Source organism: Haliotis asinina, chromosome 3, assembly GCF_037392515.1.
Source record: "Haliotis asinina isolate JCU_RB_2024 chromosome 3, JCU_Hal_asi_v2, whole genome shotgun sequence".
In the NCBI taxonomy this organism is placed as follows: domain Eukaryota; kingdom Metazoa; phylum Mollusca; class Gastropoda; order Lepetellida; family Haliotidae; genus Haliotis; species Haliotis asinina.
The window spans coordinates 4,545,537-4,572,621 of record NC_090282.1 but is presented as its reverse complement, the minus strand read 5'-3'; the positions used below and the strand labels follow the sequence as shown (position 1 = coordinate 4,572,621).

Below are 27,085 nucleotides of genomic sequence, written 5' to 3'. Positions count from 1 at the left end.
ATACACACAACGATTCTCTTTCCCCCTCTCTTCCGCTCTCTCTTTCTCACACAAATTCCCAAACACACACATACGCACGCACCCACACCACACACAGATACATGCCGAAGCAGGCTCACAAGGTTCAACAAACTTCCTCTTCTGCCCAAGGTCTAACACCATTTGACAGCTGCCGTGGTCTAACATAATTACTAGGTGTTGTATTTATTGTGAGCTGGTGGCGTTATGGCCATCATAACATCATGGTAAATGATGCATGGTGTCCAACACAGCTGGCGAAGCACGCCCAAGGGGCGTGGGCCAATGATTCATGTGCTAGCCATCATATAGTCAATATCACCTGTGCCTCATTTAGTAACCGATACTATACGCAGGGGACAAATTTTGTCGACCGAGGGCGAAATATCCAGCAAATATTTCTAACTGATAAACACGTGCAAACTGTTATTGTCGATATCAAGTATCCTAGTTGTTTCGGTGAATAATTTTCAGTGACAAAGGTATAAGAAATCCTCTTTGAACCAGCAAAATATAACACAGACAAGTCTAAAATATACAATATCAAATACTGAGCAGACAAGAGCAAGATACAACGATTCACAATAGAGGCTTCTGTACAATGCACACCAGGCACCACACGGTACACCACGTCCCTGACATTAACACACCAGGCACCACACACTACACCACGTCCCTGACATTAACACACCAGGCACCACACGGTACACCACGTCCCTGACATTAGCACACCAGGCACCACACAGTACACCACGTCTCTGACATTAACACACCAGGCACCACACAGTACACCACGTCTCTGACATTAACACACCAGGCACCACACACTACACCACGTCCCTGACATTAACACACCAGGCACCACACAGTACACCACGTCCCTGACATTAACACACCAGGCACCACACAGCGCACCACGTTCCTGACATTAACACACCAGGCACCACACAGTACACCATGTCTCTGACATTAACACACCAGGCACCACACAGTACACCACGTCCCTGACATTAACACGCCAGGCACCACACGGTACACCACGTCTCTGACATTAACACACCAGGCACCACACAGTATACCACGTCCCTGACATTAGCACACCAGGCACCACACAGTACACCACGTCTCTGACATTAAGACACCAGCCACCACACAGTACACCACGTCTCTGACATTAACACACCAGGCACCACACAGTACACCACGTCCCTGACATTAACACACCAGGCACCACACAGTACACCACGTCTCTGACATTAACACACCAGGCACCACACGGTACACCACGTCCCTGACATTAACGCACCAGGCACCACACGGTACACCACGTCCCTGACATTAACACACCAGGCACCACACAGTACACCACGTTCCTGACATTAGCACACCAGGCACCACACAGTACACCACGTCCCTGACATTAACACACCAGGCACCACACAGTACACCACGTCCTTGACATTAACACGCCAGGCACCACACGGTACACCACGTCCCTGACATTAACACACCAGGCACCACACACTACACCACGTCTCTGACATTAACACACCAGGCACCACACGGTACACCACGTCCCTGACATTAACACACCAGGCACCACACACTACACCATGTCCCTGACATTAACACACCAGGCACCACACGGTACACCACTTCTCTGGCATTAACACACCAGGCACCTCACACTACACCACGTCTCTGACATTAACACACTCGGCACCACACAGTATACCACGTCCCTGACATTAACACACCAGGCACCACACGGTACACCACGTCTCTGACATTAACACACCAGGCACCTCACAGTACACCACGTCTCTGACATTAACACACTCGGCACCACACAGTATACCACGTCCCTGACATTAACACACCAGGCACCACACAGTACACCACGTCTCTGACATTAACACACCAGGCACCACACGGTACACCACTTCTCTGACATTAACACACCAGGCACCTCACACTACAACACTTCTCTGACATTAACACACTCGGCACCACACAGTACACCACTTCTCTGACATTAACACACTCGGCACCTCACACTACACCACTTCTCTGGCATTAACACACCCGGCACCCCACACTACACCACCTATCTGACATTAACACACTCGGCACCACTTCTCTGACATTAACACACTCGGCACCTCACAGTACACCACTTCTCTGGCATTAACACACCCGGCACCACACAAGGCACCACTTCTCTGACATTAACACACACGTGACCACACTGTTGGAATGGCTACCTTGCAGAAAGGTATGACAATATTGAAATCTAGTATTGTTGACTATAATTGCCCAATCTCGGACTATCATATTCTACTGGATTCCACGCCGGGTGATTCCATGACATAACCAGTGATTCTGTACACATTGAATTCTCCCATTAATCACGTTGTTTGCGGGCTGTGCCCGTGGGTAGGAAAGTCAGCGAATACAGATGTCCCGGAGCATCTCACTGTGGAAACTTGAGGAGCAGTCACATTTGTCTGACAGTCACTCGTCATTCCCCAGAGTGACAGGGCTCACTGATCACCTATACACTATTTCGACCGGGAGCAGGTCTATCTGTTTCACGTCCCTCGGGCTAGGGGTAATGCTGTGCAGTCTCTGATGATATTTACCGCCACTGTCAGTCTTGATTGACGGGGGAACCTTTGGATTTGAAAGAGATTTGACTTCACCACAAGGAGCTACAACACATACGCAGGTATTACTTAACTATTCATACGTAACTGTATAATATTAACTAATGTTTCTCAAATGCAGCTATAACACAGTTATTTATACGCAGCTATAAGATAAATATTCATATACAGGATGGTAATGAAATTCCAGTTTACAAAATGCAGACAAGCAAGTCCCGCGATACCCGATACGTTAGCAGAGAAAAAATCTTAACGCACAGGTATAAAACCTGTATTTTAGAATCGCTCTACACCAGCACTATTCATATGCAGCCATAACGCCACTATTTTAGTATTGAGGGAACGTGACACAGTAAACACAGTCGAGATGTCTGCCAATTACACATCTATATGAGAGGGACAACTCCATGAAGCTGAGAAATGCTCTTGCTTCACTGTATATTTTATCCATCTCTTTGTGTTTTGTTTTGAGAATTCTGCTCTGGTCCCTACTGACTACTTTTATAGAACTGAGCTCTCAGTCTCTTTGGTGCAATATGTCTTAACTTAAAAATCATAATTCATTACATGAAGAAATTATAGGTAATACTCTATACTGTCTTTTTTATCTTGGCACATACCATTATTATCAGGGGAACAGCTAAATTAGGCCTTATGCAACCAACCAGTACCATGGTGTTCTAAGCTGTCTGTCTTTTGGGAGGTCTGTCTTATGGCCATTTTTCCTGATATATTTCCTAGGAAATGTTACGGACTGTTGTCCCCATGGTAATAGTTGTATAACACTGAGCTTAGCGCTGCATATCGCTAGATGTCCATTGGACTAAGCGTCCTGAGGTACCGATTCCTCCGCTTGAACATACATATATTCTTCAGGTAACCTCAGAGCGTTCTGTCCCTTGGATGTACGATGTAGTATGGAGATATTTGTGTGGCGCTTCTTTCATTGTGTTTCGGAAATTTTAGAATGGAAGACACATACTGGCAAACAAGGATAAGTTGAGCACCGAGCTGACAATTGACCCGTATTAGCATGTATGAGTACCGCCATCTGGAGTCCGCCTTTGTGAGCGAGGGGCCACCAGTTGTAGCGACTTGCTACACCGATCACGTGAGTCTTATGAGCAAGGAGTGTACAGCTACGCGTGGAATCAATTTCATGCGCTTTACATGAACTAGCCTACACCTACACTACCTCTCACAAATAAAATGGGTTTTCTCACTGCCTATTTGTCGTAAACGCGTTCTCTGCACCGGTCCAGCTTATCCTTGTTTGCCAGTTGGTTCCTGTCCATTTGAACTGAAGCAAGCGAACATAGACGAGGAAATGTTGTGATTAAACGTTGTGAGCAATAGCCAAAAGAAAGCCCCGAAAAGCCAAAAAGCACAAACCCCTCACCCCCAAAAGCCCAACAAAACCACAAAACATACATTTAGACCTTTTAGAATCTTTATTAAAATAGGAGCGGTTTTCAGAAATCATATGCTAGATACAAATGCACATTTTCAAAAATCATCTTCCTACGTAATCCCTTTTCTAATACAGTCATGATTTCCCGTATTATCGTAAAATCCCATAGTTGCCAAAAATCGCGACACGGATTTTCTCCTTTCTTTCTGTCCAATCCGATCACTTGTTACATCGACTTAGATCCAATACGGCGGCCGCCATGGAGTTAGTTGATCAGTATGCGAAGTGTGGAATGGGTGTTTCATGTTTATCAGAAACTAGCAATAGAAATTTGGGGCACAAATATCCTTCCTCAACCGAAGACATGTGCATTTTTAATGATGACTTATGTTAATGCGACACACAAGATGTATAATTGCTAGCTAGTCCTTTGCCAAAGATGGCGTTGGAGGCGCCATTGATCCGCCAGAAGAAACGTTTGCGCATCGCGCAGGGTAAGAGATTCTAGTTTTCCTAAAGCATTACGGAGATTACATAGGCTTTGCTAATGATCGCTTCTTAAACGATGTTTCTGATTGTAGAACTAATTCCGACTGCAACCAGTCATGAATCCAGAGCATTCGACCATGAAAGAGCTGTATTAGAACAGAGGTTACGTAGGAAGATATGACAGGAGTATCCTCTGTTGGAGTAGAATGCGCATCTTCAGTGAAACAAATAAACATGCACAACAATGTCGTCTGGGTGTTAAATACAATTCACACATGTAACGTAAGATGGTGACAAATGTTAATATTGCAAGGATATACTGGTACCTCTCATTAACAACGGAAACAAATCAAGTGAGAATAGATATTTGGTCAGAGTGAGCATGGGCATGCGAGTTCGACACAAAGAGTAGCATCGTACTCATGAATTCTGTCCTGAGACGACACGGCATTAGTAAACTGGCGACTTCATTCATAATATGAATCAGTATTTCGCAAACGCTGTCTCAAATGCCTACACTAAACTTGATCTAAGATAAGAAACCGAACAAAAGATAATCCTGAAATGTCACTTAGGACAAAACGTTTAAGGCAAATGTTTCCATGGGCCATATAAAGCTGTAGTCCGGTTAAAGCGTGTATCCACTTGTAGCAGGAAGTACCATTATGGCCAGAGTCAGACGATGCTTCCTCATGCAGGCAGGAAGACGATACTTGTCACAGAAGCGATCTTGGGTCTCATCCATTCTCTCATTGGTAATACTTAGGGGCCATCGATGAATGACTGGGATAGTTCAGAACAAAAATCGAGGAATTCCAACTGATAACAATGTGATAACATGAATCAAACCAGATAGATAACAATCTCCACATGGAACAAACAAGACAGATAACACTCTGATATAATGAAACAAACCAGACAGATAACAATCTGATATTATGAAACAAACCAGACAGATAACAACACAATAAATTAACATGAAACCCATCTCTCATCTGGAGTGTCAACATCACCATAAACAGGAACGATAACAATATATGAATGAACAACTTCTTTATTGCTGAGAGAAATTCTCTATTTATGAGAGCGACGTTTCGGGTAGGGTCCAACACACTGTTATCAAGCATGTGATGAACAGCATAAGGATAGAGGATCATAGATACAAGTTTGAGGAGATGTTTGTTCAGTACAATAGGAAATTCGGACTTGCCCAAACGTCTAAATGCCTCTCAAAGAAGTCATCACCATAAAATGCTGGCACACACTATGGATCATATGTATTGCACTCGTGCATCTAGCAGTGACAGATACAAGTCCATCTCTTGCAGAGAATCTGGTGTACTGAAAAACAAATGAAGAGCTAGTGCCCGCTTTTCGCACATGAGTTTAAAATGCTTACTGTCACTGACTGTGGGGAGAATGCCTGTTAAGGAGCAGGAAGGAGCCAGTTCCTAACTGGAATAATACATGTCAAATGATTAACCGAAACGAAAGCAATCAAACAAGTGTGTCAGGTCTTCGAATGAAAAAAGGTGTGTGTAAAGAAGGCGTGTGATCCAAAGATTTTAGATGCTCTTCAGTTACCAGTTACAACAAGCTGAAGGTGGTAACAATGCCCAGTGGTTTGATGACACCGTAGATCGCACCTTTCTGTATCGGGCCCCACTAGTCATATATTGCTGAGAGCAACGTATGGCAACATCATCTCACTCATAGTAATCTCTATAGGTCATGTTCGGTTTCTACGGTGGGCATGCAGTACACTAGGCCTGGTATTTGGCCTTTGGAGGAGTTAGTTCCCCTTGTACTCTTGTCAGAGTCCATGAATGTCCATATCACCCCTCCCCTTTCAGCCCTCTTCATTCCCCCAATGCCCTTCAGCGTGTTACGGCCCTTGATGTTGACCACCAGCGTATAGATCTGATTCCTGTGAATGTCCACTCTTTCCTGGAACATGACCACGTTGTATTTATCATGGTAACTGACCTCCATCACCGTGTCCACCTGAGACTGGGCCATCGGGCAGTCGCGTTGGTCAAATATTCGGGCTTGGACCGAGTATTCCACTTGGTTCTCCTCCGCTTGCTGAGTAAATGGGCCGTATAACATGAAGCCTACCAGAATGACGTCATGACTAGCGGAGAACCGAATGGAGTCATCTCCGCCGCCACTGCATGTCCATGACCATGGAAAGTCAGTTCCTGAAAACCTCTGGACACGAATTAATTTGTCTTTGGACACTATGATCTGACTTTTCCTTCTCTTTACAATGAATGTTTGAATTCCCTTCTCGGGGCAAATGTAGTATTCAAACAGTTCTAAAGCTTCTTGGTCTGTTAAAAGTTTTTCGGGGCGTACATGTTGTACGAAGAAGCGGGGCTCCATCAACGGGAAGCGGATGTGATACAAAGCCTGTCCGAGGATCTTGCGCACTGAATCGGGAGTTATCAACTTCACCTGGCGTCTACACTCTTCCTTTGCCCAGGAGATGGCAGCAATAAACACGGACTCCTCCGCAGCGCTAAGGTCGTCAGCTAGAATGATCTTGTTGAAGCATTCCTTACACAGCTCTGTGAAGCCTGCAGACTTGAGAGTCCTGTTCCCCGAACACTTAGCTGCCTTCAGGGCCTTCTCGTACAGGCCTTCCTCGTCGTAGATGTGAGCCTGTTCCAAGATGGCGCAAACGTTTTCGGAGGTGAGCGAGTCCTCCAGGTACTTGAGACACTTATCCTCAAGGAGCTGCACGGCATACTTTTTGGAGCTGTACAGGAGGCCCGTGACGTTGTCTGAGGTGATGGTGGCGTCGTTGGTGTACATGAACCTGGTGATTACAACAGGGTACACAGATGACAACGTGACAGGATGATGCTCATAAACACTGTATTGAATCAACATGATTAACGATGGCGACGATAGTATTTTACAGTCACTGGTTTATCAGTCAATACTAATTAAGACTCAACTGTGGCATACTGCTAGGTGTCTGAAGCTACTGGTGCCTTATAGAATTAACATGTAAATAGAATCGTCCTTCAGGAAGTCGAATATGGATATAAAGTTAAAGGGATATTCATACAATATAATCTCTTTGCGGTGTTACAACCAAAGTGTACAAAGGTTGAAGGTATCAGTCTCATTAGACTTTAGATGACATCTGCAAGTACTGAGTGGTTTGAGATGTGAATGGACGTCAGAAGGTGTTCTGGGGTATGGTATTTAGAAGAGATATACACAAAAAGGCAAGAAATGTAACTGTTTTCACATGTACAAATATAACTACGTCGGTCTGTTTCCTAATTCTTTCATTCAGCCGATGATGGAGAGGATATACTCCGAAACGTCGTGTCTTGTCCATCACAATATAGAAGTTGACATCCATAAAATTCTTGCTGTTGTGTTCAGTGGCGTCTGCCATTACAGTTTACAGGACATAATTCAGGCTCGCCTAGTGCTTGAATCACTACAAGGGCAGGGTGGAAGAACGAAACTGAGTTTCTCAGTTGGATTTCTCAGGTTTATGCAATCGAATGCTTTTCATTTGGATGGAGCTGGAAATATAATTTATGGTTTGTTTGATTTCTGAAAGCCAGAAATGGAGGGGATTTGTGAGACGTTTATAAGGCAGATGAAACCCAAGTGGACGGATGATTGTGTAGAGCCATAAATGATTCTACCCACGATCTTAAGATTCAAACACACTTTTAACGCATACGCATGTTAAAGTGAGGACAATATGACTTTTATAAACACCTCTTACTTCAGGAACTCCTCGAAGATGTCCGCTTCAATATCTGGGATCTCAATGGGCCCGTCATGCTGCGGTCTGAGATTGCCGCAGATCATGGCGTTGAAGACGCAGCTCCGACTGATCAACACATACTGGTGGGCGCGGAACACCGCCTTGTCCTGGCCCACCCGCAGCACCACGTCACACGAGATCTCATTGGTCAACATGTGGAGATTACACTGGGCGAGGTCACAGCGGGCTTGCCAGTTGTCAACACCGCCTGTTTGTACCGCCATTACACATCCTCATCTGGAAGTCTGAATGATTAGACCAGTTACGATGTTATATCATATAGGAATCGATACTTGTATATGCTCTCATTGCACGTGTAAATGCAAAATCGGTCTTATGGCGTCGCGCAGGTGTTGCTCTATTAGGGCTTTCGTGGACGTGATACAGCGTCTGATTTAGAAGTGGGTTTCGTGAATGGACAATTTCCGTTCAGTATTCCTGAAAATACATCACTAAATGAGTTACATACTGCGAAATATCACATTTCCAATGTATCCGATTACCTGAAAAAATGCACCATTATGCCTGCCACCTTCGTGCTATCCATATGGGTATGGTGCTGCCGTAGATAAAACCTGAAATCGGACCGAACGGATCCTGACGGATCAGGACGGATCCAAGGTATCAGGACAACGCATGAGGGTCCTCTTATACACGTGAATCTCTAATTACCAGTATTACAGCCACACATACAAAGATATGTCACTTTAAAGATAAATGTTCACTACGCACATTATTTTACAATCTTTGTTGGGAAATATATTTTCATTCCAAATCAAGTTTTATTACACTTAAAGATCTAATGTTCTCATAAGACGTTGGTAACATATATACTTAACAAACAACAGATACTCTTAACATTATAACAAACATGTAACGATTTATCGATTGCTTCTATGCAGGTGTTTAACGTCAATTAATCACTATCCAAATGAAATTATTCATATCCTGTCTCATATAGAGCCCATGAAATTTATGCACGCATCTCTTCTTCAACAACGCAACACTCTTATCCTCGAGGCAAACAATCAATACTCTCATATCACCATGACAACACTTTACGTCCAAGCTTAACGCCATGATCGATCCGCACCTGTCTATACCGATTACCGGGCACGGTGTTAACATCCATTAGCCCTTATTACGTATTGATTCGGCTGTGTCGTGGACAACGTGAGCTACAGAGGCTGGGAAGTCTAAGTCCATCATTTGTAGAATAACAAGCGAACACCAACGACGAGCGATTGCTGCCTCCATTTCCCCACTCAAATCAATCCCATGTTAGCCAGGCATCGTAAACAGAAACCAATACTAGTACTTCATGGTGCCCTTTGATTGTATAACAAATATCCCATCTGATATAAAAGTAAGAAAACTAAAATTTCCCATACAGCAAAGACTGACATGCAGCCAAGGAAGATATTCACACAATCAGAAATACATTTAGGTCATATCCGGATAAAATGACATTCTTCTCTTGCCCTGATTATAGATTGTCTTCAGGTATGAGCCATATCTACAAGAGATAACGCCGCTAAAGGCACGTGTATATTTCCTACTGGATGCATGCACACAGACACCGCACCGAGACAAGAGAGAGTTCTACTCACCACCACACACAAGGAGGCCGCTAACTCGAACCAAGTCTATACCGGAAGTGGGAGAACTTGTAAAATCACGTGACCCGGCCTGGAGCTCACATGACGGGCATTGTGAGACGGCTGTGCAAAGCAGTGATTTGTAATAATCTCCACAAAGATCAATAGTTTCGGCATTATCTGGTGTTTCCATTATATCCCTGTCTTGCTCTTGCCTTAAACAGCATGGGTTTGATGTGATACAACTCTAACGTACTACTTCCCATCTCAGAAACACAATTGGTAGGTTTTTTTTTTCAAAACAGCTGCAAACATTTTGGACAGCGTTAAAAGGGGCGTGAAGGATTATTATAAAGGTCATTGTCCAAGTATCTTCCTTGACCACACTCTTCTCGCTATTCACTGTTTACTATTTACTCCCGTGTGTCTGATATTCCGATATACTGCCATCTTGTATGTAATCCCCAAATACTGCTATCGTGCTTCTATGTCATCCCACTATACTGCTATCATGTGCGTATGTCATCCCAGTATACTGCCATCATGTATGTGTATCATCCCAGTATACTGCCATCATGTGTGTATGTATTCCCTGTATACTGCCATCATGTGTGTATGTCATTCCTGTATACTGCCATCATGCTCCTATGTCATCCCAGTATACTGCCATCATGTGTGTATGTCATCCCTGTATACTGCCGTCATGTGTGTATGTCATCCCAGTATACTGCCATCATGTGTGTATGTCATCCCTGTATACTGCCGTCATGTGTGTATGTCATCCCAGTATACTGTCATCATTTGTGTATGTCATCCCAGTATACTGTCATCATATGTGTATGTCATCCCAGTATACTACCATCATGTTTCTATGTCATCCCAGTATACTACCATCATGTTTCTATGTCATCCCGGTATACTGCCATCATGCTTCTATGTCATCCCAGTATACTGCCATCATGTGCGTATGTTATCCCAGTGTACTGCCATCATGTGTGTATGATATGCCTGTATAAAGCCATCATGTGTGTATGTCATCCTAGTATACTGCCATGATGCTTCTATGTCATCCCAGTATACTGCCATCATGTGTGTATCTGATCCCAGTATACTGCCATCATGTGTGTATGTCATTATTGTATACTGCCATCATGCTCCTATGTCATCCCTTTATACTGCCATCATGTGCGTATGTCATCCCAGTATTCTGCCATCATGTTTCTATGTCATCCCAGTATACTGCCATCGTGTGTGTATGTCATCCCAGTATACTGCCACCATGCTCCTATGTCATCCCAGTATACTGCCATCATGTGCGTATGTCATCCCAGTGTATTGCCATCATGTGTGTATGTCATTCCTGTATATCGCCATCATGTGCGTATTTCATCCCAGTATATCGCCATCATGTGCGTATTTCATCCCAGTATACTACCATCATGTTTCTATGTCATCCCAGTATACTACCATCATGTTTCTATGTCATCCCAGTATACTGCCATCATGCTCCTATGTCATCCCAGTATACTGCCATCATGTGCGTATGTCATCCCAGTGTATTGCCATCATGTGTGTATGTCATTCCTGTATATCGCCATCATGTGTGTATGTCATCCCTGTATACTGCCGTCATGTGTGTATGTCATCCCAGTATACTACCATCATGTTTCTATGTCATCCCAGTATACTACCATCATGTTTCTATGTCATCCCAGTATACTGCCATCATGGGTATGCCATCCTAATATACTGTCATCATGTGTGTATGTCATCTTGATATACTGCCATCATGTGTGTATGTCATCCCGACATAATACAAGTGTCTGCTCATTGGCGGATTTCTTTTTACAGTGTGTCGTGTTAAGGTAACATTACTGTTTGCACACTTCCGATATAGTACTATCTTTTGGTCTACTGTTTTTGCCGCTATACTGTGTATCCACTTGTATGCATCTACTTGTATGTATCCACTTCTATGAATTCACTTATATGTATCCACGTGTATGTATCCACCTATACACTTGTATCTACTTGTATGTATCTACTTGTATGTGTCTTCTTGTATGTATCCACTTGTATGTGCCCTCTTGTATGTATCCGCTTGTATGTATCTACTTGTATGCTACTATGTGTCCCTCTCTCCTGCTAGTGTTTCGGATATAACAAGTTTATAACAACACAGCACCCCACCCCTGTCCCTTCGGGCAGAAAATATTTTCTCAACAGTATGCGTTAGCTTCTCTCATCTGCGTCGTCTTTGTTGTCAGCCCCAACGCGGCAAACAGTCACTGGGAAGTGCAGACACTAATATCGATTTTCGATCCATATGCCAAAGTGTAGCATGTAAGGGGACATTCCGAATTCAAGACATTTTACCCAAGCTAAATAGTATTGTTGACAACGCAGGGGAGAATACAGCCTTTTGAGAAAGGGGAAGGTGGGGAAGGGCTTGTACATTATTGAGAATTGGGGGAGTGCTCACTTCATTTTCATCTGAGTTTCAGTGACCATAGGGTCCACCTATGGAACGTACCCTGACAGTGTCTCCCCATACAAACACCCTGAAGTGAGGAGTACATTCATTACGTGGGCACATTTGTCTGAAAGCAAAACATGGAAAATCTGGTATCACCCTCTTTCTTGTTCATGTACTTATACATTTGAAGATCCGGGCTAGAATTGATCTTCAGTGACCCGTGCTTGTATGAGGCGACCCACCGAAACGAGTGGTAGGCTCGCTGACTTGTTTGACACGTTATCCGCTCCCAGTGGCGTAGATTGATACTCATGATCACTTGATTGTCTGGTCCAGACTCGATTATTTACAGACCGCCGCCATATTGCTGGAATATTGCTGAGTGTAGCGTAAAACTAAACTCACTCACCCACATAGCTGGTTTACATATTGTTCGGGCACCATTATTCACTCACTCCCACATTCACAGACGAACGACTGTGTATAAACAAACTCATTTGTACATCATATGCCAACTTTCTCAGCCTGAACCAACTGCAAGTCTGTTCGGAGACGTGCATGCAGAATTGGCATGAATATATGTGCGTTTTGTTGTTAACATTGCAAACACAATACACTGTATACCTCAATAGTGAACGGACTAGTGGAGCTGAATAATATCCACCGCCTTTGTTTGGATCAATACTGGCGGGTAGTAAACGGCTTCTCATTGTGTGACAATGGTTTCTCTCAATGGTAGTAATACCCTCATGAACAGATCTTGTCATTTATGAGGCAAGCGTATGTTTGGAAGGAACATCTACAAATAATAAACAACTATGGGAGTCTCCAGGTGGGGGATCCTCAACCTGAATAATCATAAATTCCAAAAGACAACGAACCTTGTACTGATATTTTCATGCAATAAGGGAGGTAACTGCGTGTTAACTTGTTTGTGGTCCTGAAATCTGGAAAAGTCGAAAACCTTTATCATATTTTTGGCAGAATCATGCGTTATCGCTGAGTGTGTAACTGAATAACCAGGTAAGCCAGAATTGTGTTTAAGTGATTGGTATCTACAATACTAATCTAGAGTATATTACAGTACAAGCCCAACCTACACCCTCGGCGTCCCTGTAAACACTTGTTAACTCTTGTGCGTATATATGAGTTGTGTTGTGATAGTCAGAAAATCACATAGTTATATAACGTACATGATAGGAGAATATATTCGGGCGGGGTCTGTTACTTTTGAATGGCAGTGGTAAAAGTAGAAAGTCGAGGTACCATTATCGTTTAACAACAGGGTCAAATATCTGAGCCAAGGCCATGACATATTACCCGTACCTGCCATATGGGCTTATATACCTAGTTATATCTCCTCAACCCACGCGTTCGACACAAGAAGTTTAGGTATTTACGTACTTTCGTAAACACCAAGTCGCGGTATTCATCGGATTGACGAACTGATATATTTGTTTGCATGTTTCGTTATTTTTGGAAGAGCGGATATGTGACTGTTTTCATGACGCAGCGTTGTAGATATATAACGTTTTTGAACTGAGGGTTTCATGTATTTCCATGGGTCTGATCTATGAGCAAGTGGAGCTTATAGTGAACAAACAGCTATATACATCCCTGATTGTAACAATAATTCGAGGGAATTTCCTATGTTTGGTCTCCAGTGGAATGGTAGTTGTTGTTATGTATTTTAATATTATCCAAATCAATCATGAACTGAAGGTTAATATATCAACTACATGAAAGAAACTTCAAACACATTTGAAGGTTTTATTTTCTTTAATCGTAATCAAAACCAAAACGCCGTGCCCCACAAGGTAGCAACAGGAGTAAATAATGACATTGTAATATTTAAACACTGTTCAAACACCACACAGTCACATAAGTGGTTTATCCAAGGGAGGTAATCCTATGTGTGCTCGAGATGGGCGTCCACGCTATTTCGGATGAATTACATAGCTGAATACTTATGTTCTGTAGAAGTGATACATTCACTTCGTCTGACTTAGCTTAGCTGACCATAGTCGCTAATCATCATTACTTTCTGTACTTAGTCTGAATCAAGTGTCTAAGAAAGTAAGTGAAGTTCCATAAAATGCGTGCTGTGTCATCACTCCAGGATTTAATCCGACCAGATAGGAATTGTATTTGTATAGTACTGTAAACCGGGGGATTTAATCATTATCAAATGACAGTTCATGTGAACAACGAACCAATATATTCATACAACACCCCACCCTGTCCACCCTAACTCTCTCCGACTCTGACAAACCACACCCAAATTTCTGCCCGAAAAAGGCTTTCCCTGTTGTGTCAGCCGAACAGAATGCTACCCACCACCACTTCATGTGTAAACTGACCGTGTGAACTGGCAGACACCACATGAGCTGATCGCTGCTATATAGTTTCTGCCCATATCTGGAATACTACTCACCACGAACAAAACCTCATTCACTCACTCAACCACCTGCTGACTCACCCACCCACTCACAACAACTGTGTTAGATCGATCGCGATGCAGAGTACTTTCCTTTGGACCAATGTAATGAAATAGAATCTATTTTACGGAAGTGATCCATTTTCCGCTAATTAAATCATGATATTGAATTTTGTACTTTGTACTTAACGAGATGCCACAAGTGATTTGAGTCGTGACATCACATATTGAGCTGTATCGCGTATGTGCTAGCACACGTGCTGGTAATTGCATAAGTGATTAAACACTTTAATTAATTGTTGAACGCACTATGTCGAGTGTTGAGTTTAATAACTTACTCGTGTTTGACTTTAGGAAGCGTCCTACTTTATGATATTGGTGACCGATCGCTTTCTGGAACTTGGTTTCCAAGTCATGGTAATTCCAAAGGTGTATGAATGAACAACTCCAGTAGTTTTCTTTCTGTGAAGATGTCAGGAACAGTTATAACACCAAGAGCTCATTTTGATGTGTTCAATGTGGGTTTTTTAACTTACACTCTCGAAAATCCACGTGGAAGTAGTGAGTGAGTGAGTGGATAACATTATGTGCCGCTTTTAGCAATATTCCAGCAACATCACGACGTTGGACACCAGAAATGGGCTTCACTCACTGTACCCATTTGGGGAATCGAGCCCGGGTCTTAGGCGCAACGAGCGAACGCGCCATCTTCTAGGTTATCCCCCCAACCCCCAACCCCCCCCCAACCCCCAACCCCACCCCCAAGTGGAAATGAACGGAAATAAATTACTAAGTCTTAGTAAATAATAATTATATATTTTCAGTTCATATTTACAGTTCATATTTACAGTTCATATTTACAGTTCATATTTACAGTTCATATTTACAGTTCATATTTACAGTTCATATTTACAGTTCATATTTTCAGTTCATATTTACAGTTCATATTTACAGTTCATATTTACAGTTCATATTTACAGTTCATATTTACAGTTCATATTTACAGTTCATATTTACAGTTCATATTTACAGTTCATATTTACAGTTCATATTTACAGTTCATATTTACAGTTCATATTTACAGTTCATATTTTCAGTTCTATCACAAAACATTGTTGAGAACAAAAGGAAATTAGTATATATCACCGTCTCCATAGCAACATACATATTGTCTATCTAGGATGGCGAACAAAGGGAGCAAGGCAACTCGCGGAGGAAACAAGAAGGGAAAGACCCCCAAGAAATCTGGTGATGACGTGTCCATGTGGGAGATGACCGCGGGGCGTGAGGTGGACTGGCAGTCAGACAAGAACCTGCCGGACACAAACCTGCACATGCTCATCAATCAGCTCAACTGTGACGTCACCTTCCGGGTGGGAGAGGAAGAGGAGCTCATCCCTGCCCATAAGTACATGCTTGGATCTCGAAGCCATGTCTTCCAGACCATGTTTGCCGAATCAGAAGCCATAATGGAGGACAACGACGAGATCGTAGTGGAAGACATCGAACCGAATATATTCCGACATATGCTGGTGTGAGTAGCTTGAATTGCTAGAAAGAATGAATGTTCGAAAGTTTTAGAGCATTAGAAACCTTGTGGTCTCAGAGTACAGAATAATAGAACAATGATTTCTTCTCTGAAAACTTGCAAAAATGACACTTGAGTTTACAGGTGGCATTGTTTCACGATGAGATCTACATACTTGTTTCTTCCACGTTTCCATGTTGGAGTCGGGTTTATAGAGGGTATGACAGTGTCATTGTGTACCTCAATTGTGTCAAGTTGTTGTTTACCTGATTGCATTGTTGGACAACAATCACTAACTCACCTGTTCATATACTTCCCATAGGTATTTGTACACGGACGATATCCGTCTGGATCCAGATAACGTCTCCTTGGTGTTGTATGCGGCCAAAAAGTACGGCATCATGGGTTTGAGGAAGCGGTGTCTGCAGTATCTGGAGGCGGACCTGTCTCCAGACTCAGCCTGTGTCATTATGGAACAGGCACACGTGTATGGCGAGGATGACCTCAGACTCAAGGCTCTGAACTACATCCTCAAGACAGGGGACGGGACACTCCGTGCTCGGACAGTCGGGGAGCTTTGCCACGAATGTCTCTCAATGATTTTAGCCTCGGATGACCTGAACGCACCCGAAGATGTCGCATTCTTTGGCGCCCTATACTGGTCTGAGTGTGAGCTGGAACGCCATGGCAAAGACATCACGCCTGAAGGCCGCAGAGACGTCCTTGGAAACGCCATTTATAAGATAAGGTTTCCTCTGATAGATAAAAAGATATTTGTGCAAAAGGTGAGCCCTTTCGGTGTTCTTAACGATGTTGAAACAAACACCGTACTTCAGTATCACATTTTACCGGAAGTTGGAGCAAAGCCTTTTATCACCGAAGAAAGGAAGGGTACATTTGTCCGCCCGGACATGTACGAAGAACCAAAGGTAGAAGGAGTAATAGATTTGACAGAACCCCCAGAACCCCGTGTGGAGCTGCCACCCATTATAGTAGAACCTGAAGTCGAGCCCAAGAAGGGAAAGAAAGAAACATCCAAGGACGAGAGGAAACCAGCGGACAAAAAGAAAGAGAAGGGGAAGAAGAAAAAGAAGAAAGAGGTCCTGCTGGACCATAATCTCTTGCGCTTCTCAACTCGAGATGAAACGTTATCGTGGATGTGTGATGGGCAGTTGGACGACGCCATAGGCTTCGGCTGCGATCACGACTTCCTCTTGATAGGTTTCCTTTTGTTTGGGCCATCTCGCTACGTCCGCGGTCAGTACTATGTCCGAGCAAGGGTGGAGGATGATGAAGGAAAGGTCATGAAAGGAAGTTTGATGGAGGTGGAGGTTGACGTTAATCCCAATGACAAGTACTATGAGCTCCCCTTCCCAACCCCCGTCCGGATAGAGTGCAAGAGGGTATACACACTGCTGGTCAACGTTAGGGGCGAACCCTGCTTCCAGGGTACCCATGGCAACCACACAGTATATCTGGACGAAATGATGTTCAGGTTCTTCAACTCGGAACGCAGCCATAATGGCACTACTGTGGAAATGGGACAAATACCGGGTTTGATTGTTAACACAGAGTAACATTACACCTGACAAGGCCATACTAGCATTACGTTTTTCCTTTATTAAATCATACGCTGACACCGAAATTAAAAGGTGTTCCGATATATCTATAAAAGGCGATGCTACTTATGTTAACCCATTGTGAAGTTTATAGTATGGGGAATTCCATTTATGATCTCATATATTAATCATTTAATATGCGGATTTTCCAAGCATCGTGTCATTAATGTTTCCGGCTGTACATGTGTCTTTCCGGCTGTAAATGTGAATGTACCCAACTTGACGTACATTGCAATGTACCCTGCTGCGAATGGCAACTCATTCGTCTTTATCTCGAATGCAAATCGATTGAAGGGCGATAACTCTTGTTTTTCTTGTGTCTGCAAAAACTGGCGATGACTACGAAAAGATTTTCCTCTCATTCCAATAAATAAATTTTGACAGTAAGTTCAGACGTAGTCCTGTGAATATTAAGAACGGGAATTACACCGCAGCGATTTTGCTGAGACAATACCGGCTGGAAAAACAGCAACACACAGGTTGGCTGAAGTGTACAATGCGATACCCTCGCTTCAAATAGTTCAAAATTAACATAGAGGTGTTCGGTAAGATAAATACGTTCTTCACTGGTCGAAACATCGAGGGTACATCAATCGATGCCACCCTCATGACGAGTGAACAACTTATAATGTAGATAAAGTGGGGTACTCACAGCTGTTACTTGTCGTTGATGCCAAGATATAACTGTGTCTGTGCATTTTGTCTCTGTATAAACGTTCGTATTGTTATCCAGCTGTTTCTATGTCAGTTACCTGGTCATGGATTTCATTTTGTCAGGGTAAAATACTTTCGACTGGTTGTTATGTCGTAGTCGCAACAAACATATACCAGTGTATAACATGTTATAAACATCATAATTCCCTACACAGTCAAACAAACAAATGTATTGATGAAATCTTCTGTAAAATTGGATGGAGGCTTTCAATCATTTTGCAAAATGTATGCTTAGACGAACACCGGACACTCCAATATATATAATATGTTCCCAGTTACGGTTCAACAATGGTGAGACAAGGGAGACAACTCTTGTTACCTTAACTGTGTTGATTTGCACGTCGATAATGGCAGGGGTGTATCGTGATTCAGTCAATGACTGGGAGTTGTTGAAATAATTGAAATGTCACAAGCGTAACGGACATGGTTGAGCTTCCTTTTTTTATCGTTTCAACAATGTGTTTAGATAAACATTTTTAGATGGTAATGTGTAAAGATCGAAGCGATGCATCGAAAAAAATGTAAAAGGAAACCATTCACACGAGTTATATACCAGGAAATCATTAGCTCAGGTTTCGGCACTTTCCTATGTAATTATAGTTACCGTAACGTATACTACTCTGTGCAGGTTAAGAACAGTCACCCCGTTGTATCATAGTATATCGTTAATATGCCATGCTCTGACGATTTAACAGAGTGTTGTAAACAAACCTTCTTTTGAGCTGTATAATGTTGTTTTGACTGTTAATGTATGTTACGTATAGAGATAGTTTGCCTTCACTGATTATCATTTACCATTCCCGCAACATTTCATTGATTAATAAATGTGACGGTTTGTGTTCAGCCTTGTTGTAATGTCACTTGTGAGCCTGATGCAGAAAGTGAAAGAAGTCCACCATTTCAAGTACACACCCTGCATCAATTTGGAGTTAAGACGGAGCACAGTACGCATGTGACTCCAATACTTCGAGGAATGTCTAACACCTGACCGTGTACGACAACAATAAGTGGCTGTGGTTAATAGACACAGTACAGATCGAGCAGGGGTCACGGAATAGTGAATGAACATTTCTGTCTCACGGGAAGGGTTGGGAACACGACTATTTTGGTGTTGTTGCTTTAGCAGACTGGACGGTTGTTCTATGTTCTGACTTAAGTGTAACTATCACGGTTTAAATACTTGTTGCATTGTAGGATGATTGAGTGCATATGTAATGGAAATACCTACGTGTACACACTGATGTGAAATTACCAAAAGCCTGAAAGATGTGAATACGTTGTTTGTGGTGAGTAACCCTTAGCACCGTAGATGACCATACAGTAGGTCAGTCTACTCCTTTACCATCATGGCTTTCATGGTTTCGCAAGTGAAGTCATCGTCTTTCTCTCCAAGATCACAGAGGTCATTTCACCCGTCAGTGTAATTTGAATGGATGGCTGAAATGACTGAAATCATCAACCGAAGTCCATTGGTTCTGAGTATATATTACACTGACATGCGGGAAGTAACCAGCTCAGTGATAGAGGCTATGTGCACAAAGTCAAGACGTTTTGCCGATAAAGAGGTTTGTACATAGGCATGAATTGATTAATTGCCCACCTTTATACATTTCCCCGAAACTGTTATTAAAACATCAACTTTGTCCTTAATATACATGGATAGTATTGTCATCGAAAACTTCATGTGTCAAAACTGTGTAGAAGTTTCTGACAAGAAAATGAACTTGTTTGGTCATATATGACGTTCCGCTTCTAATGGCTACAAGTCACTTTTGTTATACACGACGAACGCCATGACCAAACATACATTGCTAGTTGTACAAAAATGTACAAAAGAATTCAGATCCACCAACACGATGGTGTGCTTTGACATTCACATGTGTAGAGGCAGGAATATTATTTATGTTGTCTGCATTTTTCCGCATTATACTGGAATTCTTATGTGAACATTCATAACCCATCGCAGCTCTACCAAATCCTTTTACACATTTTTACCCCTAGCTCAAATTTGTGCTTTTTAATAACGCATGGCAGATCTCCCGACATTGTCCATATTCATGAACCGTCTGAGCTCCATCAAGTTTGTTTCTATTTATAAACAATTGCAATTCTTCTCACTATGTATTCGTGGACTATCTGTCTTCACGTTCTGCCTATAACATTCATTGTAGGTACAGTGTTCATATCGTCTACCTCCTCCTCACATGCAGACCATATTACTGTGGTATACTGATATATTCCCTAGTCACAAAATAGATGTGTTTATGGTTCTCTGCTGTCGGACAAGAACATTCATATTGTCAAAGCAGCCTATAATTGAGAACTAGGAAGAGTACATCCGATCGATCAAATGACATATAGCCGACGACCATAAATACCACACAACCCTTAAACGGTAAAGGGTAGCGTACTGCGAGGAACTGTCCTCGTGGACGGATTTATGTGATTCCGATAGATCAGAACTCAAAGAATACAGCGTGAAAGTGCGTTGGTGCTGCAGTTCTCTCGGCATGGAAAGTATATTTGAATAAGAATATGTTCTTCCTGAATATGAAGACCTGAAGTGCGACATGCACATACATCATGTCGTGCAATATAGAAATCGCGCTTGATCATGTCAGGTTTAGTTCCGCGAGTGTAATCGTGGGATCTACATTCGGGACGTGGGGAAATGTCAAAGCCAGAGGGAATCAAGGGAAGCGTTTGATAACTGGAACCTGTGATTGCCAGAGAATGGATCAGATGTGCTGGCTACATATTATCGTAACCTGCCTCTGTTTTCATTCTTCAGTTTGCCTGGCCAGGACGCCACTGACTGCATCCTGAGACCACGTCCAGTCATACTTTATATTGGTCGACGTTTGTTTACTATACTGAGTTGATGAGCCTTGTCACTCATAAACCCTTCCGCTCCAGGACCTAGTGCCTCGACAGGACAACTCGTTGCGACGATGTCCACCATGTGAGACTCTACATGCCGCTACGGATGCAGAACTTCCTGATATTGTTATAACTTACGTAATTTATGTACTAGTAACTAGTGGGAACATAATGGTGCTATATTGCACTGCAAGTCAATCAGTACGTTGAATTAGTGAGTGGGTGAGTAGGAGGGTAGATGAGAGACTGTCCTTTCAGTGAGTGAGTGAGTACGTGCAATCATTTTCAACATATTTAGATGACTGCCTGATATGAACCTGTTTCAGACTGATCGTGAACGACCCCCAGATGTAGCCCTACTGTTACCGGTTGCGACGTAAAGCAACAATCACCAACTGCCCCTTTATTACCAGTCTTAGCGGTTTTATGCCCAACATTGTGCATAATGACAAAAGCCTAGAATCATAATATCTCTCGATGTAGGTTTGCCTGACATGCAAATGAAGAGAACTGAGTTTTTCTGGTTGTTTTATGTATGCTGTATGATTGTGCTTATCGATTACGTTTCAAGACTCGTCATTAACGTCGATCCGAAGTACTCTCGTCTCCAGACAGCATAACCTGTGTGTGTTTTTTATAAACCAGTATCTGAAACACATCCATGAGGAGTGGAGACGTGCACAAACATAGGTACGTGTATACCTGCAACAGTATAGCATACATACATTTCCTGAAAGAGGTCCCATGTAATAAATGCCATATTCGGGATAACATTTCTTTTAGTAACGTACAAATGCAGGGACATGTTGGTGTTACATGTGGGATTGTAACCCCTTCTCTGAGAGTGCGGCACCAACAGTCAGTCACAAAGTCGGCCATCGAAAGCAACCTTTACTGAAAGGAAATGTGAATCACAGCCACCCTCTACCACTGGACCACAGTCGCCGTCTACCACTGAATCACAGTCTCCGTCTACCAATGGATCACAGTCGCCGTCTACCACTGGACCATAGTCGCCGTCTACCACTGGACCACAGTCTCCGTCTACCACTGAATCACAGTCTCCGTCTACCAATGGATCACAGTCGCCGTCTACCACTGGACCATAGTCGCCGTCTACCACTGGACCACAGTCACCGTCTACCACTGAATCACAGTCTCCGTCTACCAATGGATCACAGTCTCCGTCTACCAGTGGATCACAGTCACCGTCTACCACTGAATCACCGTCACCGTCTACCACTGGACCACAGTCGCCGTCTACCACTGAATCACAGTCTCCGTCTACCAATGGATCACAATCGACGTCTACCACTGGACCACAGTCACCGTCTACCACTGACCACAGTCGCCGTCTACCACTGGGCCATAGTCTCCGTCTACCAGTGGATCACAGTCACCGTCTACCACTGGACCACAACCACCGTCTACCACTGGACCACAGTCACCGTCTACCACTGAATCACAATCACCGTCTACCAATGGATCACAGTCGACGTCTACCACTGGACCACAGCCACCGTCTACCACTAGACCACAGTCACCGTCTACCACTGACCACAGTCTCCGTCTACCACTGAATCACAGTCACCGTCTACCACTGGGACACAGTCGCCGCCTATGTATCTGCCAACGTCTTGACAACTATTGATTTTTTAGGCATAAAGCGACGAAACACATAACACCTCGTGATTTAGGCAATGGTTCAAGAGATCACACGTTTGTCTAATGTTACCGTTAGACTTATTGCCCGTAAGGAACTTCACGCAGAAGCAGATTTGAAATATGATGCCGCAGCAAAATCAATGCGACGTAGCATTTCTCTTCCAACAGCCGTTCCTCTGTGGGCTTTGCTGATGGCATTTTGAATCACGCAGTGAAAACTACACTCATTAAATTGTCTGAATTTCAAACGTCGGTAGCTAGATATTCCTCATGACATTACTGTTACAATATGTATGCAGAAGTCCCCTGAAGGCGCATATTTCTCCACATGAGATATAGCCTTTTACATTGAAGTCACCGTTATAAAGGCCACTGTTAACAACATTTCAGCTTATAAACTCCGGCCTGTACAGGAAGGAGTCCGGACTAGACAAACCATTGGGTTGAAACACGGATATCGAGGGAGCAATGACACAGCGTCAGCCAAGTCAGCGATCAACCAATCACTCAGTTCAGGTGCTGCCTATTGTCTGACTAAGTTAACACTTACCAATAAATGTACAAAAAAGAGTGCATAAATACCCTCTGTTTGTCAAAAGTGTCTTAGATTGTGTCCCTGTTTTCAGTGTATATAAGATGCACATTGTGCATATGCAACACTAAAACAGAATGTTACAACAACCTGGCCATGGGATTCCAGTTACGTGGACCTACAACCTACACGTGGTGCTCTGACTCGGATGCCTGATATAGATCACACTGATTGAGGTAAAGGCACAAGATGGCACAAAGGCACGAATATACAGATAGATCATAGATCGGAAACATGTCTTGCAATACTTTTGTCTGTGTTATTCATTTGTTTTCCGAGTGAAAACGTGGCAATGATAACATGTGGTACTTTTGGGGTGTTATTTCCTCCTCCAAAGATGGTTGCCACATGTGGGAATGGTTCAGTCCAAGATATTCTGGCACTTACGATTCAGTCGAAATTATGGAATTCACATATCGGGCATATATTTCTGTCATGGTATTAAGATGAATTAATCTCCCTGCATTATGAGTGAGTGACTGAGTTTCGTTTTGCATCGCACTCAGCAGTATTCCAGCTATATGACTGCGGTCTATAAATAATCGAGTCTGGACCAGACAATCCAGTGATCAACAACATGAGCATCAATCTGGGCAATTGGGAACCGATGACATGTGCCAACCCAGTCAACGAGTCTGACCACCCGATCCCGCTAGTCGCCTCTTACGACAAGCATAATCGCCTTTTATGGCAAGCATGGGTTGCTGAAGACCTATTCTACCCCGGGACCTTCACGGGTCTTTTTCATTATGATAATGATTACACTTGGAGTGCATACATCATAACACTACCAGTTTGAGCTATCGGGGACTCTAGATTCATTTGGGGGCACGTGCAAACGATGTATGGAACATTAAAACATCAATACTTAGCAGAGAATATCGTTGACGTAACAACGAATCCACGCGTATTACCCGGTGTTAATCGATCAACTGATCAATTCATCATGGCAAATATCGATTGAACAATTAGTTGACGTAACGATGAGCGCCTTTGATGATGTTAATGGACACGATCGAGCGGCTGTTGCAAGCTCATCCAATAAACCATGGTTGATGTGAGACTTCAAGATAGTAGCGGCGTGTTCCTTTGACTTCTTAGATTTGCCTAAAAACCTCCCATACTTCTCTGTAAGACATGTTTGCATTACATTGTATGGTTAAACGTACCAGAGCATTTACGTGTCTGCTCGACACGACTTATGTCAAACAATATGGCAAGTAGCAATTGGATACCTCACAGCATCTGTGAGATCTACATGGTCATATATAGGTGTATAGATAGCGGCACAAGTATCTGTACCGAAACCGCTATATAGGTATTAAACAAGTTGGGATCCATATTATAGCTACTTTGCCAACTTCTAAAGGTGCCTATCAACGTGAGGTACAATATGACCCCGAGTTCGATGACGCCAACAATAAGTCAGGTTACTCGACCACGCATTCCCTACAGGAGAGCCGCTACCCCTTGCCCTGACCATTGGAACCGAGGACACCACATGTACCAGATGAACAGCAATCAAATGGTTATCACTGATAGCACTGACACAGGACGTGCCAGACTACGGGGCGTTTATCTCGATCCTTTTTGACGTATTGACACGCAAAGATAACTGCGGTCTGAAAATGAAACATGACCGGCGTTGTTATGGATATTTCTAAAGTACCAGTAATGACATACTGTATACAGATATATTCCATCACATAAGTGTATAACAGAATAAGAGTGATTTGTTATAACAATATACGAAGCACTCTTACTTGTGTGTAACAACATAGGGAGCACTTGTGTATAACTTAATAGGAAGCACTTGTGTATAATAGAACATGAACCATTAGATTATAACAATATACGAACTGCTTGTGTGTAACAATATACGCAACATTTGTTTATAATATTATCTGAAACACTTGGATCTAACAATATACGAACCATCTTATTATATCAATATACGAAGCACATGTTATTACAATGTATTGCTCTTTTACGTGTAACAAGGTCAGGCCTACCGAAGGAAACTTTCCCACAGAAAAACGTGGAAACGCTCACAGTAACAGTGGAAATAGCAACATAAACATAACATCGCGCTACTGAACTCCGATTTTGAGCATGCGCATATGGAAGAGGATGTTACCATTTTCCAGTTTGAACAAGAGTTGCACACCCATAAAAAGTATGTCTTTTGTGTTGTTTGGCAGTTATTGTCATCATGCTTGTGTGCACACTTGTTTAGCTTACTTTCCATTCGTATGGCATGACTGACAGTACGCATTTCCAAATATTCAATACATTTTCTACGCGAGGCCACGTGGTTGCTCTGAAATTTGACAAAAGCGAGGATCGTAATGCGCATGCACAGTAGAGGCCAAGTTCGTTGATGTAAAAATGTTGCAGTTTTCACTGTTTCATTAGCTAAGTCTTTTGTTTATGTTGCCATTTCCACGATTAATGAGGGCTTATCTGTGTTTATCTGCAAAGGTTTTCTTCGGGAGGTCTGAACATACAAGCCATGTGATTACACGATGCCATGTTCGATGGGGGGTCTTCTGGTTTACTCACCGTCTTTTGTTCTAGGTGTGCAAATCACTGAAGTGGAATAATCCTCTAGACAATAGATGACTTTTTATTTTGATCCCTGTGAAATAAAGTCCCCCTTCACGATAATGACACATGATATTAATAATGACAACTACACCAGTCTATATTTTTCAATTAAGGATAACAATTTTCAAAAAATGGTCATGCCATGGTCAACTTCCACCCAGTATGAAGTCACGTAGTCGGTGAACTTCTCAACTGAACCACCACCAGGAGCATCCTCTAGGGCCTGTCACCACATGTCACTCACGTGTCTATTGTGTCTATTGCTATCTGATTGTCCATGATTGGTGGTTATGTACGTCTCTGAACGATGTTACAAAGTTATCCTTTGTATTGACCGTGGCATGGCAGGTATTTTTAGCGCAATATCAATGCATGGATGTGCCTCTTCTTCGCTTAACTGTAAACTTACAGTTTTGAAATATCAAACATTGACCACTTCTACCATTTGGAATGAACTTGACATTCACTTGTTGGTTAGCCATCGTGACTGACTGGTCAACTGATGATGTGTCTTTATATACTGTTGAGGTTTATGAAAAGTGTTCACTAATTTAGTAACTTTACTTTAAAAAAACCCAAAAAACAA

The 27,085-nt window shown here is 42.8% G+C and overlaps 2 protein-coding genes across 2 annotated transcripts; one reads left to right on the top strand and one right to left on the bottom strand.

Moving 5' to 3' along the window:
• Positions 1–4,116: 4,116 nt before the first annotated feature.
• On the bottom strand, positions 4,117–10,042 carry LOC137279158 (BTB/POZ domain-containing protein 6-like). The gene is made up of 3 exons (XM_067811638.1): positions 9,994–10,042; positions 8,342–8,628; positions 4,117–7,405 (listed from the first exon to the last, which is right to left on the bottom strand). The coding sequence occupies exons 2-3, from the start codon at positions 8,605–8,607 to the stop codon at positions 6,307–6,309; spliced, it is 1,365 nt and encodes a 454-aa protein (XP_067667739.1). The 5' UTR covers positions 8,608–8,628; positions 9,994–10,042; the 3' UTR covers positions 4,117–6,306.
• A 3,320-nt stretch (positions 10,043–13,362) lies between these two features.
• Positions 13,363–17,999, top strand: LOC137279157 (BTB/POZ domain-containing protein 6-B-like). Its single transcript, XM_067811637.1, has 3 exons — positions 13,363–13,480; positions 16,075–16,428; positions 16,745–17,999. The coding sequence occupies exons 2-3, from the start codon at positions 16,076–16,078 to the stop codon at positions 17,997–17,999; spliced, it is 1,608 nt and encodes a 535-aa protein (XP_067667738.1). The 5' UTR covers positions 13,363–13,480; position 16,075.
• The last annotated feature ends 9,086 nt before the right edge of the window (positions 18,000–27,085 follow it).